Genomic DNA, 19,236 nt, shown 5'->3' on the forward strand with positions numbered 1-19,236 from the left:
CAGCCTGAAATAAGCATTTAGGGATGATTAGGACTGAATGTTCCTGTTTTTAAAACATTTCCCAAGAAAAACAAATGTTTGAAAGTTAAACATTTTGGCTATTAGGATGGAACAGAAGAAAAATTGCATTTGCCTTGTAAATATGGGCACCGATGTTGAGCTGTGAATCCAGAACTTCCCACGCGGGACCCGCGCGGCCGGGCGAGGCTGGGCGGCGGGCAGCCTGCAGCTCCGTGGAGGGTCTGCTGCCCCAGGACTTGTCTGTCCCACACCCAGCAGGCGGCCTGGACGCCGATGAGCTGCTGTGTGACCTCAGGCAGGTGACCTGACTTTCCTACGCCTCTTTTCTCATCTCCGTCTTCCCAGCGAGCGTCTCTGGACTGCACAGCAGACACAGCATCGAATCCTGCTGGTGGCTGGAAAGGCACGCTGGTGGCTGCCGTCCAGGTTGTGTTATGATGCCTTCAACTTTCTGTGCTCTGATGCTGTGACCTCTTGGGGGCTTGCTGACCCTGCAGGGACTGCCCGCCCCCGCCTCCCCACCCCCGCGGTTAACCGAGTCTAGAGATGGTAAAGCACTCACCTTTCATGTGCAAACCGACCCATCCAGAGCCCCCTCCTGTGCAGGGCTCTCAACTCCTTCCACTGTCTCCCTGCCCTCGTCACCCCAGGGCCAGGGAGCAGACAACCAGGGACAGCCCCCGGGCCCCGGAGCCCACCTGAATGACACACACTGCCCGGGCCTAAGCCTGCTTACCTAGCCTGGCTGTCCGTTCCTTAGAAACAACACAAACAAGGGCTCCTGTCTGGGTTTCCCTTCACGCCCTCTGCCTCCTGACCACCCTGGCTCCCCATGTGGCCTCGTGGGCCTCCTGTTTCTGGGAATCTGTGCACGTGAACTTCTTCCTCGTGATGTCATGTCCGTGTCTGCATGTCTTACCACGCCTGATTTGAACAAATCCCAGTGCAGGTACAAGGTGTGTCTTCTCTGGTCTGATGCTTGCATGGACCTGTGAAACACCCCATGCATTCTTCTTTCATGGACAAGGACGCTGAGGCTTGGAGAAGTGAGGGTTTTCACTCCAGGCCAGGCAGCCTTGAGCGGGTAGAGCTGGGATTCTGGCTTTCAGGCTCCACGGTGCACACCCCTAACCACTTGGCTACACGGCCTCTCTGTGAGGTGGAGTGAACTGCCCTTGCTTTTAGGGGCATCTAGAAGCATCGCATGCAAATTGCGTATCATAGTGCCTGGCATGGGGCATTGCTCACGCCAGGGCAGCAGAATCCAAATCCTGCAGGCCCAGCCCGTGGGCCGTGTCCCCGTGACTTGGCTCTGGCTGTTGGCCTGGGCAGGCTACTCCCTCCCTCCTTGCATCTCCCGCCACCTCTGTACTCGCTTGGCGGTGTGACTCCACTGCTGGCATTTGTGTGCCCGAGCTGCCCGAGACCCAGCGGTGGCTTGAAGGGGAGTGGCGGAGCCTCCTCCATTCCAGCATTGTCCCAGACCGTGCGCCATACCAAGAAGTCTGCCGACGTGCCCCTCCTAGACACCAGCAAGTGTTTAAACACGGAGCTGTCAAGACGCCCTGCAAATGCAATCAGAGACGGCCCTGCCGGCTCCTTCTTCCAACCCCCTCTGCCGCGTTCGCGGGGCGGGAATGGGCGGAAGGAGCCGTGAGTGGGTATTTTCCTGATTGCCACTGCGTTTAGAGAGCACTGAAGCTCTGCGGGCTCGGTCTGCCATGCAGGGATGGCAGATTATGGAGACGCCTGCACATGTCTTGTTGAATTTAACAGATTATGCAGTTCCGAGGTGGCGCTTTCTGTTAAATGGGATGGTTGAGTGTTCGCGGTAAAGATCATAACCTTTTGGAGGCAGATTCATCTTGGAAGCACGAGTGGCAGGAATTTCCGTTTCCGTCCCTCTTTGTGCCCCGAACACTGTGTCCACATGCTGCCGTATGGGATCTAACTGTGGACGTGTCTGCTTGGACATAGATGGCAGATGCAAAGTGAGAACAATGTGGTCGTCCTCAAGTGCTCTGCTGGCTACTACCTAATGCTCTTTTTACCACCAAGATCCATGGCCAGCAAATGCCAGCATCTCAAATAATCTGGCTGAGAGGAAGGGAAGCACGTTGGGAAGACGGCCTGAACGTTATCACAGGATGCGCGTGCGTGGCAGTGCCCTCCAGTTCGGAAAAGCAGGCGGAGGCAGGCTGGGTTCCGTGAGGACTTGGTGCTTCTCAGAGATCCGGAGATTTGAGATTAGGAAATCCTGGCCCACCCAGTGAGGCCCACCTGGCCCAGGATCTAACCTGTCCCTAACTTCTGCACCACTTTTCCCGAATGTCCTCATATCTTTCCAGTCCCAGCTCGTCGGGCATGTCCTCCCAGAGGCTGACTGGCCACTGTTCGGCCCTCCCGTGGCGGGAGGCCGGGGCTCTGGTGCCGGTTCTCCACGGTCTCGCTCTGTGGCCTCAGGCAGGTCCCTTTCCCTCTCTGAGCTCCAGTTTCCTTCTCTGTCCAATGAATGGTGTGGATCGGAAGCTCTTGCTGTCACTTCTGGTGCTGACCTCATGACTGAGTCTTGTTCATCAGTGTGTCCCCTGCGGTGCCTTGTCCAGGGTCTGGAGCACAGTGTGGGCTCAGCCGGCCAGGGCAGGGGATTTACAGCAGGCCCAGCTTCAGGGAAGAAGTCGCGTTCCCGGCTTGCTGTGCTTTGGGGATAGGCCGACTGTATTCTTTGCTTCCGTTGGGCTGGTGAGGGGAGGTGGGTGAGAAAAGGCCTTTGGACCATCTGTCCCCTCTTGAGCCTCACGCTCTGGCACAGCTGCCCAGACCCCGGCCTGGAGAACACCCCCTCTCCCGGGTGCAGTCACCTCTGGTACCTCATCAGGGCAGGTGCTCCTGTCCGGGCTCGCGAGGCTCCGCTGCAAGTCGGCCGTCTTCTCTGCTGCCGGGAAGGACAGCAGAGGCAAAGGGAACAACAGACATTTCCTCTGTGCCGGCTGCGGGCAGAAGGGTTTGTGTTCATCTCCTCTTTTTGGCCCACAAAGCCCCTGCAAATCCATCAGTCACTGAGTTCCCCAAACACTGCCTCGTTCCCTGCCCGGATGCAGGAGGGGAAGCTGGAGCTAAGCAAGAACACCTGCAAGGACTGGTTGTCGGGTGTTTTATCCACAGGCAGGTTGCCAAGTGCTGCAGGATGATGTGAGCGCCTGAAGGCTAATGCAGCCTCAGGCTGTGACAACAGAGGTAGCAGCCCTAGAACAGAGGAGGGGACTTTTCCACCCCACTCTGAGAGTCAAGCCATACCAGAGCTTAAGTTCTGGCTCCCCCCCAACCCCCACCTGAGAGCAGTCCAATTGGAAAAGATTCAGAGATGGACAGTAAGGATTATGGGTGAGGGAGGTGGCTCTGAAAAACATGTCCTGCCAGGACAGTTGGAGGAAAAGTTCAGAGGGAAGGGCAGGATCCAGGGAGACAGAGGGCAGGTGGGGTGAGAGAGACAGAGCTCTCTCAGGGTGGGCTGATTGGTTTATAAATGCATTCATCTCTCTCTATATATATCCATCTGTCCAGCATCTATCCATCTCTGCCCATCTGTCCACTCATCCATCCATCCATCCATCTCTGTCCATACATCCATCCATGTCCATCCATCCATCTCTCTCCATCCATCCAGCATCTATCCATCTCTGTCCATCCATCCATCCATCCATCCATCTCTGTCCATCCATCCATCCATGTCCATCCGTCCATCTCTCTCCATCCATCCATCTATCCATCCATCTCTGCCCATCTGTCCATCTCTCCATCCATCCATCCATCCATCCATCCATCCATCCCTGTCCATCCATCCATCCATCTCTGTCCATCCATCCATCTGACCATCCATCTGTCCATCCATCCATCTGTCTATGTCCATTCATCTCTGTCCATCCATCCATCCATCTGTCCATCTACCCACCCACCGAGAGGCAGTGTAGCAAGATGGTTTGGAGTGTCAGTTCAGGATGAGTTTGATGAGGCCAAACCACAAAGACTATCAAACATCCGTGGCCCCCTACAGTTGTTGAGCACTTTATTATTGATTTGTGCAACCTTAGGCAGCCTCTCTGAGCCTCAGTTTTCCTAGATATAAGATGGGGATAGTAATCCTTAGGTGTCTGTGAAGGTTATACACAGCTGGAGAGTTGCCAAGTCCAAGTCGCCACCCAGACAGACGTGCTTGTGGCTGGACCTCCGGCTCAGAAAGGCACGGTGCTGGACAGTTTCGAGCCCCCTGCTTCCAAGCCATGTGGCAGCCACCCTACAGGGAGATACCAGACAATATTTGAGAGTCTCATGCCAGTATGTTGTGACTCCTGCCCCCACCTGGCTTTACGTACAGGAGCTGGTCCTTGTCCCCCCTCCACCCCTCCCTGGGGGTGAAGAAGCCTCAGTTATCCTCTGATCCACCTGGGAGGAGCAGGGAGAGCCGACAGCTTCCTGCTCGCTCTTCAGTCCCTGGTAGTCGGGAGCTGTGGAGATAAATGAAACTATGCAGTTGGAGTAATTTGCTAATTTGCTTAAGTAACACCCCCAGTCAGAGACATGACATAAACACATCAGTGCCGCTCCGGCTCCCCAAGCCGGGATGGCGCTCGGCGTGGGATGGATGGGTGACGTGGAGTGGAAACGTGGAGAGTCAGAGCTTGAAGGCAGTCGGCAGTGGCTGCCCCTCCCACCCCCCTGCGGTGTGGCCAGGGGCGCCGTGAGGGATCCGAGCTGGCTCTGGTCCGGTGGACTTGAAGGAGTCTGAGCTGCTGGTCAAGAGGCGTGGCATCAGCTGGACCAATGTCCAGCGTTGCCTACCCGCTCTCCTGCTGTGGGACCTGGCGGTGTGCTGACCCCGGAGCCTCATTTTGCTCAGCTATAGGGCGGAGATAACGCAGCCTACCTCGGAGGGTTCCGTGGGGATCCAGTGGCTGGCCTGCTGAGGGGGTCCAGGAAAGGCCGTCTTCGCTCTCTGTCCTCCACGACCCTCCCTCAGCCATGCAGGCCCAGGCAGACCTCTCCCCTCCCTCCCAGTGGCCTGAGCGTTGCCATAGGAGGCTGCTCTGCACCGTGTCACTGTGTCACTGTGTGGTGCTGCCGGGGGCTTCATTTGCCAGACGTCTGCTGGGACCTGCTGGGGCTGGAGGTGGGTGAAGCCCAGATGTCTAGCCCCTGCTGCTGCAGGGGAACAAGCAGACTGCTCAGCACCCCGGGTCAGGCCCAGCTGGGTGGGCTGTGATGAAAAATAGGTGGGTGGGCGAGGTGGGGAGGCGGGAGGGACTTGGAGAGGTGATGCTCCCCGCCTGATGGGCAGCACTGAGGGGCAGGGGACAGTTCTGTTCCCTTCATGTCTCCCAAAACTGTGGCACAGGCGCCAAACCCAAACGCCTGCCGAGAGTGAGCGGTACCTTAGAATGAGTGAAGTGGGCTGTGGGTGAGTCATGGGGACAGGTGGGGACTGGGGTGGACGGACGTCTTCATCCTAAGAGAGGTGCAGGTATGCAGCACTTCTTGACTGGGCCAGGATTGCGGGGTTTTAAAATTGATTGCTTTATTTTTAGAAAACAGGAAAGAATGACATTTTATTGCAAATTTCTCAAATTTTTCATGTTGGCAACAAATTCAAATTAAAAAAAAAAAACCACAAAAAAGTTATGCCAAACAAAATATGTCTGTGGGCAGGTCTGGCCTGCTGGCTTCTAGTTTGCAACTCTGGCCAGGGAAGCTGACATCTTTTGAAAATCAGACGTCTTTGTGCATTTCTGTTCATTATCATCGGTAACCCCAGGACAGTCTTGCGAAGCAGGTGATATTCTTCCCATTTTGCAGGTGAGGAAACCAAGGCACAAGGAGGTTGTCACACAGCTGGTTAGCAGCAGAGCCAGGTGTGCCACCCAGGCTGTCAGCGCCCAGAGCCCACGCCTGTCATGGTCCCCTGGCCTCCCAGAGTTGATAAACACCAGGGAAGAGACAACAGCGTTTTCTCAAACCTGTAAAGTAGTCTGGGTGGCTGGTGAGGCAGCGATGAGAAGATTATGATTTTCTGCCTGTTTTGCAGAAAACTTCCCCCTTGCTGCCGGGCTCCCCCGTCCTCTACGGCCAGGCTGGGGATCAGGGGGTCCTGCAACAGCCCTTTGCTGCAGCCCTGGAGATGCGACCAGACAGAATGTGCGGGTCCCAACTGTGGGGGGCAGTGGGGGAAGAACGTTTCTAACTGGGTTCTGGACTCTTCTGTTTCACTGCCATCAGAATACAATTGTACTTGCGGTTACGGTACACAGAACTTGATTATATGGCGCGCCCATGGAACTCGCCTGCCCCTTCCTGGAGCTTCTATAGGGCCGGGAAACACGCTTTGTCCTAGAACGCTCATGGGGAGCCGGGGCTGACGGCACGTCTGTCGCATCAGATCCGAGATCGTGGGCATCAGTCCCTAGTTAGGCAGACGGTCCGCAGATTCGGAGGCAGAGGCGTTCCTGGAACTGGGCTCCTGATGGAGCGCTTGCACGCAGAGGAGAGAGTTTTGGCTCCTGGTCAAGGGGGGGATGGCTCTGTGTTCCTGGACTGTTACGTCACCCTGGGGAGCCAGTCACGGACGGGGCCCGGTGGACCTGGGGGCCAGAGAAGGTCTTTCATCCCCAGGAAGGGGCTGTCCCCAGAAACGCCCCCCTTGATCACTGGGGAAACTGAGGCTCAGAGGGGTTGAGCGACTTGCTCAGAGGAGAGGTGATGGAGCCGGGGTCAGCTGGCACTTTGTCCCATGTGGGGTCTCGTGGGGGTTGTGGTCACCCAGGAACGGAGAAGATGCCCTGTGCCGTGTGGCTCTCTGCCGTCTCAGGCAGCCTCTCTCTTCCCCGCCCAGGAGCCGGGAGGTCGAGGACCCAGGAGGATTTCTGTTCACATCCTCCCGGGGCCCCAGGATGGGGGGCCAGAGCCGGAAGCCTGGCCGAGACCCTCGGTGCATCAGGACGGGGCTCTGCATCCTAGCCTTGTCCAGGGCACTTTCCGGGCTCTCCCTGAGCAGGTGGAAAGTTCCGGGTCACACAGGACTGGCTCAGAATCCAGCTCTGCCACCTCGAGGCCAGGCGTCCCCCGGCACGTCACACCCCTGCTTCCTGAGCCTGTTTCCACGTCTGCAGGATGGAGGTGATGAGCGCTAGCTGAGCATCTGGCGCGTAGGGCTCATGTGTGCACAGTCTAGGGACCTTCTGGGGTCATGCTGACTAGTCGTCTATGCTGCAGAATTCAGCACAGGAGAAGTGACCTTCTTGCTGAAACACCCAGGATGGAGTTTAGTCTCTCTAGTACCGGCTCCTTCAAAAACCAGAGTGAGTCATTTGGAAGTTCCGTTCAGGGGCCGTGGTTGCTTCTCTGTGAAATGGCTGTGGAATGTCACCATTCTCCTGCCTGACACCCGGTCCCCCCGAGGCCCCGTGCTGGGCTGGCGCCCTCACACGCCCCTTGGTGCTTCCTGCCCCCCGGGGCCATCCCCACCTGGAGGGGTCGGGGGAAAGTCTTGGGCCTCCAGGTTCACCTTCAAGATTTCATTTTTTATCCAAATCAGGGCTGACAGGTACCATCACGGCTCTTTCTCCAGGCAGGGGGAGCCCGGCAGCTCAGGCTGGTGGGAGGTGGGGAGTCAGGGGGCTGAGCCTGGGGTCAGGCAGGGCAGGTGGTGGTTGACAGAGGCTGAGGGGCTGTGGTGCCTTGGGTGGCTGTCCTGGAACCCAGCCCGCGGCCAGGTCACCGGGGCAGCGGCACACACATGCTCGGGGCGTCTGCAAGGTAGGGCCCCAGAGAAAGAAGGGGAGGAGGAGCCTGTGCAGGAACGGCACAGAGCAAAGCTGGAATGGCACTGGTGTTAATCCAGTGTGTGGTCTGCATAGACGGTTCTGTTTGATCCCACATAGACTTTGTTTGACTTTGAATTCCATGGCAGTGGAGGGGGGAGGGGGCACTGCAATTTTTCCCCGAGCACAGGGTCTGCAAAGCTTTGGCCTGGGCTCTGCAAAGGATTCATGATTCCGGGTGGCAGGTGGAGGCTAACGAGCCAGACCCCCAGGTGGTGGGGACCCGGGGCAGTGGGGTTAGGGGCTCCCGGGCAGGGTCTCCTTCTGGAGGAAAACTGGCCCAGACCGACGAAACGGAGCAGGGAAGTCCCCAGGACGAGGCCAGGCCCCCCGCATCTCAGAGGCTGGACCCGTCCGCCCCGCGCACCGGGCTCCGGGCTGCGCCGCCTCTGCTCCGAGGCCCCGGCTGGGCGGCTCCACGCGCGGGGAGGCGGCCCGGTGCCCGTGTCCGTCTGTCCGCCCCGCAGGCAGCCTGCCCTACGAGTACAAGATCGTGATCGCCGGCAACCACGAGCTGACCTTCGACCAGGAGTTCATGGCTGACCTCATCAAGCAGGATTTCTACTACTTCCCGTCCGTGTCGAAGCTGAAGCCCGAGAACTACGAGAACGTGCAGTCCCTGCTGACCAACTGCATCTACCTGCAGGACTCGGAGGTCACCGTGCGCGGCTTCCGCGTCTATGGCTCCCCGTGGTGAGTGCCCCCCGGCGGCGGACCGGGGAGGGGGGCGGGGCGCCAGGAGGTGGGGCCGGAGGAGCAGCAGGGAGCCCCGGACCAGGCCCGAATCTCCGCTCTCCCCTCACCCACTATGTGACCTAGGCTGGTCGCTGCCACTCTCTGAGCCTTGGTTTCTCCTTATCTAACTGACAAATAGTTATATGAGCTGTGTCCTCTGTGCCACGTGCAGACAGGTACTATTCTTGTCCCCCTTTTCCAGGTGAGGAAAATGAGGCACAGAGAGGGTAAGGACCTTGCCGAAAGTCACACAGCTAGGAAGGGGTAGAGCTGGGATTCAACCTGGGCAGCTTGATTCCAGAACCCCTGCTGTCAACTGTCATTCTGTAGTGCTGGGAACCTCCCTATTGCCTGTCCTGACACACAAAAGGTGCATGGGTGAGGGGCGATGACGGATCAGCCGACGGAGGAAAGGCAGTCAGAATTGTCATGGGAGGCCAAAGCCTGGGTTACTGTACTGGGGACAATAGTTGTTTAAATAACAGTTACGTGTCGAGCCCTTATTCCTGTTGGGGACACAGAGAGATCAGGCCTCGTCCTTGAGCTCACCTGGCTGGGTGGGGATCAAGGTGAGAATGGGTCATGACCGTTCTGTGTGGTGGTCGCTGTGTCCACAGGAGCCCCAGTGATGATGATGGTGATGATGGTGATGATGATGATGATGGTGATAGTGATGATTAAGATGATGCTGGTGATGATGATGGTGATGATGGTGGTGATAGTGAAGGTGATGATGGTGGGGATACCGATGGTGATGATGGTGGTGATGATGCTGATGGTGATGATAGTGATGATTAAGATGATGGTGATTATGACTGTGGTCAAAGTTATTCCAGAGCAATTACAGTAAGCTGGGCCCTGGGCTAAAGGCTCCACCAGCGTTGTCTCTGATCCTTACTCAGTCCTGTGAGGACTGATTTATTGTCCCTATCCTATAGGTAGACAGACCACTTGGCCCTTAGAGGCCCAGCTGGCCACAGTCACAGGGTACCCAGTGCTGGCAGGGTGACCTCTGTGTATGGTACAGGAGGGAGAGACCACATGTGCTTGAAAGTGTGACTTGATCCTGGAGGGCTCCCTGGAGGAGGGGAGTGATCTGAGCCTGAGGGAAGAAATGAGCGTCACAGGCGTGGAGGGGTAATAGCATGAAGCAGCCCCGTCAGCCATAGCCGTCCACAAGGGGGGCTGAGGGAGATCTGGGGTGCATGGGGCCTTAGGGCCCAGGGACTGTGGGGAGGGCTGCTGCTGACCCTGTGTCTGGGAAGGCCCTGGTGATGCCACATGGTGACCCCTGGTGGCTAGAGGCTGTGGGCGGATTAAGGACCTGGTCCCTCCTGCCAAGGCCTCACGAAGCAGAGGAGGTGCCAGGCCACCCCGCCTTCCCTGAGCCTCAGGAGGTGCCCACTGTCGTCTCCCGAGTCCTCACCACGTACAGGGTCTCCACAAGCCCCCCCTGCAGCCTGTGAGTCCCAGAGGAGGACCGGTGGGGCACTCAAGGAGGTGATGAGCTCGGGGCCAAGGACAGGAGGGGAGGCGGTGGAGGAGGCGGCCTGGCAGGCGAGCAGAGCCCTGGCCTGTGGAAGAAGTCCGGTTAGGCAGCAAAGCAGGAGGGCCTTCAGGAGGAGGAGCCAGCACGTGCGAAGGCCTGGAGGGGAGCCGGCCTGGTGGAGGGGCCGGAGCGTAAAGTGTGGTGGGAAACAGAAGGGATGGGGTAGAACGCCAGGAGGGTCAGGTACCAGACCGGGGGCCCTGGACTGGATCTCTGTGCCCAGTGGTTTTCAACACCTCCCTGCGCAACCCATCCACATCCGTGCACAACCCTTGGTGAACAGCATGGCTTTGGAACCAAGCTGCCTCAGCTCTAGTCTTGGCCTCAACTCTTATGGACTGTGTGACCCTGAGCGAGTCACTTAACCTCTCTGTGCTTCAGTTTCCTCCTCTGCAAAATGGGAGCGACAGTGCTTCTCCTCCAGAGGGTGGTTTGAGGGTCTCGGGCGGGTTCAGCCCGACCAGAGCTTGTACGCGTGGGTCCTCCGTGAATGAGACATCTTTCTTGTTATTTGCTGCAAGCCCATCCTTCCAACACAGCCTTGCTCAGAGCCCAGGATGTAGGAGGAGGGACAGCGGGGGCTGGGGGCTGGCAGGCGTCTCTCAATGTCTCCCCCTCATTCCCCATGGAGCAGCCCTGTGCCCCCCTCAGCTGGACCTGAAGAACCCCTTTGACAGCCAGCCCTCCAGCTCGTGGTCCCTGTGGTCCCCTCTGCTGGCTGGAGGCCGAGTGCTGGGGCTGCTGAGGCCCGAGTGAGGCCGGCGGTCGGCCTTGCTGTCGTCCAGCCGCTCCGCACTCCAGCCGCCAGTGGTCCCTGCTTTTGGCTTCTGTGGCTTCAGCATGGACAGTTGTGGACCCTTAGTTCCGGGCTGCCTGGGGCCAGAGTGCGAGGAGTGCATCCCCTCCCCCTTAGCCGTTGTCCCACTGTGTGCTCAGCCGCAGCCCCTGCCATGCCGGGCCCAGCACCGGGCTGCGGGAGTGGAGGGGCCGCAGGACAGAGAAGGGTGAGATCCAGGAGGGCCCCCTGTTGGAGGGGGATTTGAACTGGGTCAGAGGAGGTGCGGGGTTCCTTAGGCACACGAGGCGGGGAGGGCCCACATTTCTGAGCCCCTGTTTTGCAGTGGCCCCCCAGACTCTCTTGGGCCTGATGCTCTTGAATGGCCTTTAATGCCGATGGCTGGTGACACCTCGCCTGTACTCCACGGCGCAGCCCGTGAGCTGGCGTCCAGCAGCCCCCGGGGTCCTCCTAGGCCCCTCTGCGGTGGGAGCAGGGGGCAGGAGGCAAGACCTGGGCTTGTGTCCTGGCCCGTTTCACTACCTTTCCCACCGTGTGAGCCGGCTGCTTGCATCTACTTCCAGGGCGCCGTGGAGTTCACCCTGAGTGCCTGCTGCGCTCCCTGCTGGGAACTGTGTCCCTGCTGCCACGCCCTTGGAAGTCGCAGCACAGCAGTGGCTGGGAGGTCAGGTGGTGAGGGAAGGGCTGCTCAAATCAGGGCGCCACCACTCCTGAGCTTTGTGACTTTGGGCAAGTCCCTTAGCCTCTCTGGTCCCTCTTTATAGTGGGGAAGTGATACTCTTTGCCCTGCAGGGGGTTTCAAGGTCTGGGTGGGCCTGTCTAGACGAAGGCCCGGCCCAGACTGAGGCTCTGGGGGTTGGTTGTGGGTATCGTTACTGGGAGCTCCTGGGTGGAGGTCAGGAGGGGGCAGCCCTGTTCGGCGGGTACGGCAGTAGCCCCCGTGGCAGGGCAGGGCCTGCAAGTCCGTTTCAGTTCCACAGAAGGGCAAGGCGAGGCCCAGGTGAGGGTCCAGGGCCTTGCCCAGGGCTGCACAGGGAGTGGCTCTCCAGACCCCTGCTCTGCTCCGGGACGGAGACTGTCGAGTGTCCTTTTATGAACACCTACTGTGCGCCAGGTGCGGCCAATGCCTCTATGTGTGTTCCTCCATCCTCCCAATAGCCGTATGGGAGCACAGGCCTCATTGGCCAGGTGGGTACACTGAGTCCTGGGCTGCCTGTGGCTTGGTTAATTATTCATCAGGCGTTTGTTGAGGGCCAGGCCCGGATCTAGACGCTGGGGACGTGCTGGGAGCCAGACAGACACAGCTCCTGCCGCCCCGGAGCTTACATCCTCGTGGAGACAGTTGTCAACCACCATTTCCTTGGTTCAGGAAGAGCCGTGGAGAAACCCTGGGATCTGGGGTCAGGGACGGCTTCCATGGGAGCATGGAGGCTGAGGAGAAACAAGCAGCTGTGGGGGGCCAGGAAGGGTGTGAAGGCAGAGGGAACAGCCTGGGCAAAGGCCAAGAAGCTTCAGGGAGCGTGGGCATTCTGGGGGCTGAGTGTGGCCTTCAGGGCCTGGATGGGTCTCAGTGGGAGAGCAGAGGCCAGAGGCCAGAGGCCAGGCCGTGCTGGTGGTGACTGTAGCAGTGGCCGTCACCCTGGGCTCCCATCTCTCAGTGAGTTGCAGCTCCCTCTGCCATAGCCCTGTGTCATCAACCCTTGGGGACCTGGTGTGTCATACCTGAGGCCTGGGAGGGACACGTGCTCATAGGTGCAGGGCTGGCTCTCTGTCGAGTGCTTGCACCGCGGGCCCAGACACACGAGGGACGTCCCACTGCTTTGCCTCTCACTCCACGTCTCACCTTGGTGGGTCACGTCTCTCTGAGCCTCCGTCTCTCATCTGCACAGGGTCACCACCCTGCTGGAGTCCTCTCTGTGACACATGGGGAGGCGGCATTCACCAGCCCCTGGGAAGGTGTTTGTGGCCAACGCACCTCAGGCCTACCGCCATTCCTGCCTGGTGTGTGGGGCTGTGCACCCCTCCGTCTGTCGAGGCTCAGGCTGGGCCTGCTCGGCCTCTGGGCGTGTGGCAGCTCGTGAGGAGGGTACGGACGGCAAAGCTGATTGTGGCTATTGTTACGTTCAGAGGTTGGGGTCCCCCTGCCCTTACATGCTGACTCACACCGGAGCGGGTTATGGAGACGTTCTCTCTGGCTGTAGGAGCAGAATTACACCAGCAGGCAGGGATCAGGGGTCGAATGAACCACCAGCCCTGAGGGACCTAATATCAATGGCATCTGAGGTGAGTGGGCAGGGTTGACCCTGGACAGACCCATGGACTGACCTGGTCTGTGTGGCCCTAGGAGGCTGAGCAGGGACACAGAAGGCAGTGACAAGAGGCAGGTTCTCTTCAGTGCAGGAGTTCAGAGGAGAAGCACGTGGCCTTCCTGGGAGGTGAGCTGCCCATCACGAGGGGCGTGCAAGCAGAGAACCACTGTGTTTGGGCCCAGTGTCCTCCTGGCCCTGAGGGCCACTGTTCCTCTGCCTGCAGCTGATGATGCCCGGGAGCAGAGGGATGCAGGCGCACGCTCTCGGGGGATGTGCTGGTGCTCGACGTGAGAGGGCAGCTGTGCAACCAGGCGGGCCTTGATGCTGCGGACTCCCTGAAGCGAGCCAGGAGGGAGAAGCAGAAAGCAACTCGTGGTTAGAGCCCTCGGCTTTTCTTCAAGTGTTACCACAAAGAGATGCTCTGCTCGGGAGACTGGAGGGCCAGCTTCGAATGCTTCTCACTGGTTTGAATGGTCCATCCTGTGTCTGGCCCCCTGCAGGGGCCTAGAGACCCAGAGATGGGTCAGGCCTGGCTCTGCCCTCCAGGAGCTCAGGGTGACGCTGTTGGGGGCCTGTCACTACTGACACCCTGTGCTTGGCACGCCTCTGCCCAGGCCGCGCCCCATGCTTGGGTGCGTGTTCTCATTCAGCCCCTGCAGCCGCCCCGCTGCGACAGGGCACCGTTACCAGCCCCATCCTGCAGGATAGGGTGAGGCAGAGAGAGACTTTTTAAGATGAGTATGTCCCATGCTCTATTTGGGATGTACTTATACTAGAACAATTCTTTGTCATTTATCTGACGTTCACATTTCACGGGGCATGCTGGCTTCCATCTGGCCAACCCAACACACAGAGTTTGGTTCTGCCTGTTTTCGAACTTCATAACAACAGACTCAGATGGTATGTTGTGTCGTGTCTGCTATCTGCACCCCATGTTATATTCTGAAGATTCTTCCATGTCGTCACGTGCAGTTGTAATTGGTTCTCTTCTCTTTGCCATGTTGGATTTCATTGTATGAATTAATAAACACCCCAGCTTACTCATCCATTACCCAAATCTCGCCACACTTACTTTGGGGCTGTTGTAAATGACAGTGCTGTGTACATTCTCCTGCGTGCCTCCTGGTGCACATAGTGTGTACTCCTGGATGTGCACACTCACACACACAGGATGGAGTGGGCAGGGTCTAGATTATATGATTCTTTAGTAGAAGTGCTAAACTGTTTTTCAAAGTGGTTATGCCCATTTTTCCCTACCTGCGGTATCTTGCCTGACCCCCTTGCCAACACTTGGGATTGTCGGACTTTTGAACTGTATCCACTCCGGTGGGCTGTGCTGGTGTTCCTGCCTGGTTTGTGTCTGCTTCCCTGGATGACTGGTGAGCTTGAGAATCTTGTATTGGCCACTTGGATTTCGTCTTTTGCAAAGTGCTCAAGGCTTTTTGCCCATTTAAAAAAATAGTCGGGTTGTCTGTCTTTCTTGTTGGTTCGTGGAGATTCTGCACCTGTTCTGGATCCGAGGCTTGGTCACTGGTAATGAGACACATGGCATTTCCTCCTCTGCCACCTGCCTTTTCCCTCTCTGGGCGATGCCTTCGGATGACCGGAGTTCTTAATTTTGGTGTGGTCAAAGGTAGTCGTGTTTTCCTTTGTGGTAAGTGCTTCTTGGGTCCTATTTAAGGAATCTTCCCTCCCTGGCATTGTGATGAGGTTTCCATATTATCTTCCGGGAGCTTTGCTGTTTTGCCTGTTATGTTTAGGTTTTGGATCCACTGGCAGTGACTGTGTTGATGGTGTGAGGTAGGGATCCTGTTTGGGGTATTTCCATGTGGACCCCCACTTGGCCCGGCACCAAGTATAGAAAGTCTGTCCTTCCTGGCTGCTCTGCACTGCCCCCTTTGCCCTGCATATGGGGTCTGGCACTGGCCTCTCTCCTGCTCCTTCAGTCCACTTAGCGCCAGGACCACACTGCCTTCGTTACTCTGGCAATTGATTTCTTTCGTGGCTCTTTTTCCCGATAGAACATTTGAGGCTCCTCGAGAGCAGAGACCTGAATCTCTCTTTTTTGTGGACCTCACTCCTGTGCCTAGTACGGTGTCTGGCCCATCATAATAAATGACTGTTGAATGAATGAATGGATGAATGAAGAGATGGACAGATGCCAGCCAGTGGGGACTCAGTTAAAATTCAGGCCTGGCCTGGTCTCCCTGTGTCTGTCTTTCTGTGACCTCCTCCCAGGCCTGTCCCCAGCCCCCTTGCCGGCTGGCTCCTTCCTCCTCCTCAGGCTGGGCTCTCTAAAGCAGGGCCTGACCATGCCACCTCCTGGCTCACCCCACTGCCCATCACTCCAGGCTGGAGGCCAGACCCTCTTCCGCCATCCCTGGGTGCTGTTCCCTCCCTCTATCACTTCAGCCCCCAGTCCATCCGTCAAGGAAGGGACGAAAGTCTCACAAAGGCCGTGTGCTCGTGTGGCCATCCTCCCAGGGCGCCGAGACTTTCCAGGGCTCAGGGAAGCCATTTCTGTCCCCTCAGGTGCGGACTCGTCATTGAGAGCAGCTTAGAGGAAGGGGGCGGGAACAGCCGCGGAAGAAGAGGAAGAACTCAGCTGTTCCAAAATCCCAAGTGTTAAAAAAAAGATTCCGTATACATACCGTATTCATTTATGGGTTTTGGATGCATTTTTTGTTCTCATTTAACTGAAAACGGCCTTGATTTAAAAAAAAAAAAAAAAAAAAAAAAAAAGGAGCGAGGGAGGGAGTGAAATTGGCGTGCAGCTCGTCCATCTGTCTGATTACTTCTGGTATTCTGGAAGGGGGGACCAAACCTGCTGAGACAACCAACTCTGAGAAGCGGCTGCCGCCGGTAGTGCTGGGTGTCTCAGCGCCGTCCTCATTCTCAGGCCTGGCTGCCTCCAGGCGCAGTGGGGCCTTGGGGCTGGGCGGGGGAGGCAGGGGTGGCAGGGGTGGCAGGGGTGCCCTGCACCTCTCTCAGGGAGCCAGGGGCCTCGGGGACCAGCTCTTTTCAAACGCCAGGACTGTGCAAGGCCAGACCTGAACATGCGTCCTGGCGGGCAGGTCCCAGCTGTGTGATCTTGGGTCAGAATCTGGGCTTTCTGTGAAATGACAGTAGGGAGGGTCCCCTTGTAAGGCTGTTCTTTGGATTCAAGGAGTAAATTGCTTGGCACACAGCAGACATTCAACGCACGGTGGTCCCACTCATGGCACCCCCCTCCCAAACCCCCACAGTGTGCTGTCCCCGATTGCCCAGGGGGGAGGGCCAAGGTTGTTACGTGCAGCCAGTGGCTGCCCGGCCGCTGCCCGAGGGGGCGCGGGGGCAGGGGCTGGGTGGCCCCTGGACGAGGCTGGAGGTGGGTTCATGCATGAGTCTGGATGTCCTTGTCATCCCTTCCCTGTGTGCACACAGCAGGCCGTTGCAAGGGGTCAGGGTGGGAGCTGAGCAGCCTGGGACTTCTAAATCTGTGCCCTGCGGGAGCCCAGGGTCTGCTGGTTGATGCGACAGGAGTCGCAGTAGCGGTCTTCATCGCACTTTACTGCTCCAATCTTTCTCACCATCACGAGGCCTGGAGTCTCGTCCCCACTGTAGAGCTGGGAGGCTGGGCCTCAAGAAGCCACTTGCTTAAAGTCCTACCGTAGTTCAGAGCCGAGCTGGGCCTGGGAGGAAGGACGGAGGCCCCTTCCAGAACTGCAGACAGAGAGGTGCTAAGATGCCTCTTTTTCAGCTTGATAAAATATATCTCTCAGAGAAAGAGGGAGAGAGGATGAAGTCACGAACCCCTAGCTTTCCCCTGGCCTCTTGAATGCCTCTCACCAGACTGTGGTGAGGGTCCTGGGAAGAGAGTGCCCCGTGCCACGGGATCCTGGCCGGGCCCGAGACCGGAGATGGCCCCTGCTGCCTGGCTGGCCCCGGCCACAGCCACATGCTGCTGGGTGACCACGGTGAGGCCGGCTCTGCCCTGAGGACCCTGCCCCATGGCCGTGTCCCACCCTGGCCTCCAGGAGGCTCAGTAAACCCAGTTGGACTGTCACCCCCTCTGCTGCGCCCCTGGGCCCTCGATCCTTCTTCCTGGCTTTGCATGAGGATGGGTGGGTCTGGAACTCAGCTGGAAGCATCTGACCCAGAATCCTTTGCTCTTTCTCTTAAGAAAATCTTTTTAATCCTTTAAAAACTGTTTCTTAGTCTCTCCCCAGTAATTCTCTGAGGTGTTTGGGGGGATTGTAATTTCGGACTGCATGCTCCTGTTCAGCGAGGGTCTATCTGGGGGAGTCCTGGACAGCCCATTTTGGGGGTGTAGCCCCGTTTAGGGGTACTGCTCTGAGAGGGCTGTGTCTGTCTCGGTCTGTGTGTGCACAGCCAGGGACCCTTCACGTCCATTTCTTGGCTCAGGGCTTCCTGGGCCTGTGGGCCCGCCTGCCTGAGGACAACCCCTGGGCAGAGGTCCAGGGCGTCCTCCTCTCCGGGGAGGTGTCCTGCCCCCCTGTGGTCAGTGGGCAGTCTTCTCTGCTCCACTCTTTCCCCGAAGCCCTCTGGGGGCCCAGCTGTCAGAGGGCAGGTTGCAGGGCCACGTCCCTCCCTTTAACCACCCGAGTCTCCTCTCTCTGCCCGTGGCCATGAAGACCCACATTCCCTGGTGGGTCCCTGGAGGCTGGCAGTCCCTGCCCATCTAAAGCTGGGTTTATTACATTTTATCTCGCATTTCTAGGTGGTTTTAGCCTGAGGCTGTGGCTTGTTCAGGCAAGAGAGGCAAAGACGGTCCCTCGCTCCCCTTCAATACCTGAGACCCCTGTGACTTCACACGCAGCCAACTTCTTGTGAGCTGCCACAGAATTGTCGCATTTCATCTGCCTGGCAACATGGCGAGACAGGACTATTTTCACCCTCATTTTACAGAGGGGTAAGGTGAGGCGTGGGTAGGTCCAGCGGCTGGCCCAAGATCTCAGCCCGGGGCAGAGGCAGAGCCAGCTTTCCGCCTGGTGGCTGGACTTGGTCGGCAGCTCCAGGGCTGGCCGGCCTCCTTGGCTGCTGCTTCCCGGCCTGGCCCTGGCACCATCCGCCTGGTGGCCCATGTTGGGCTGCAGAACCCAGATGGGGCCGGCCCTCGGTGTCCTAGATTCCTGGCCACATCAGTGACGTGCTCTCCTTGAGCTCTGGGTCCTGCCTTTGTAGAAGCCGGCTTGTATCCTCCCGCTGCCCCAAGGCTGTGCAGGGGTGCGATGAGGGGGGCACGGAGCCATCGGTCGGGGCATCCCGGGGACGCTGGTGGTGTTCCCTCCCTTCCTCTATCTGGAGCCCCAATCAGTCTGGAACGGCCTGTGTCTGTTCAGGGGAGGCGGGGAAGCAGGCCTGTCGGGCTGACCACGAACCCCGCCCAGGCATCTGTGCCCCCTCGGTCCTGTGACGGTGACACGCGGGACTTGGGAGCCAGCTAGCACGCGCCACGTTAGGAGGGTCCCTGAGGGACCCGCAGTGTCCACCACTGGTCCTGATGCCACTCATGTTCCTTCTCCTTCCCCCACCGGGTCCCTACAGTTGTCAGCCCCACACGCAACAGGCAAGCCACGAATTTTGACATAGGGAAGAAATTCCTCAGTCTCGGGCCCCACACTGTGCTGCCTCTGCACACACGCACACACACAGCTGCACACGTGTACTTGGACACACACATACATCGGCTCGCAGGTACACACTCACACATGCACATGCACAACCTCCCACGCTACACATGCACCTATACATGCACACTCACACTTGTACACCACACACATACACACATGCACATGCGCACGCAACTCCACACACATAGGCACACAGACACACGCACACACTCACACGACCTAACACACTACACACACACACACACACGCACGCACACTCACACACATATGCACATGCACACGTGGACACACAACTGTACCCACATAGGCGCACACACCAAAC

General features: G+C 58.1%; 1 protein-coding gene across 6 annotated transcripts in view; it reads left to right on the forward strand.

Annotated features, from left to right (window-relative positions):
• MPPED1 (metallophosphoesterase domain containing 1) overlaps nt 1-19,236 on the forward strand; it is an 80,119-nt gene that overhangs the window by 44,562 nt on the left and 16,321 nt on the right. For all 6 annotated transcript variants that reach the window (XM_070254477.1, XM_070254475.1, XM_023631872.2 and 3 more), the window contains one exon: nt 8,360-8,585. In XM_070254477.1, coding sequence (XP_070110578.1) covers nt 8,360-8,585 — 226 coding nt within the window. The remainder of the gene's footprint in view (nt 1-8,359; nt 8,586-19,236) is intronic.

The sequence above is a fragment of the Equus caballus genome, chromosome 28 (assembly GCF_041296265.1).
Source record: "Equus caballus isolate H_3958 breed thoroughbred chromosome 28, TB-T2T, whole genome shotgun sequence".
Taxonomy (NCBI): domain Eukaryota; kingdom Metazoa; phylum Chordata; class Mammalia; order Perissodactyla; family Equidae; genus Equus; species Equus caballus.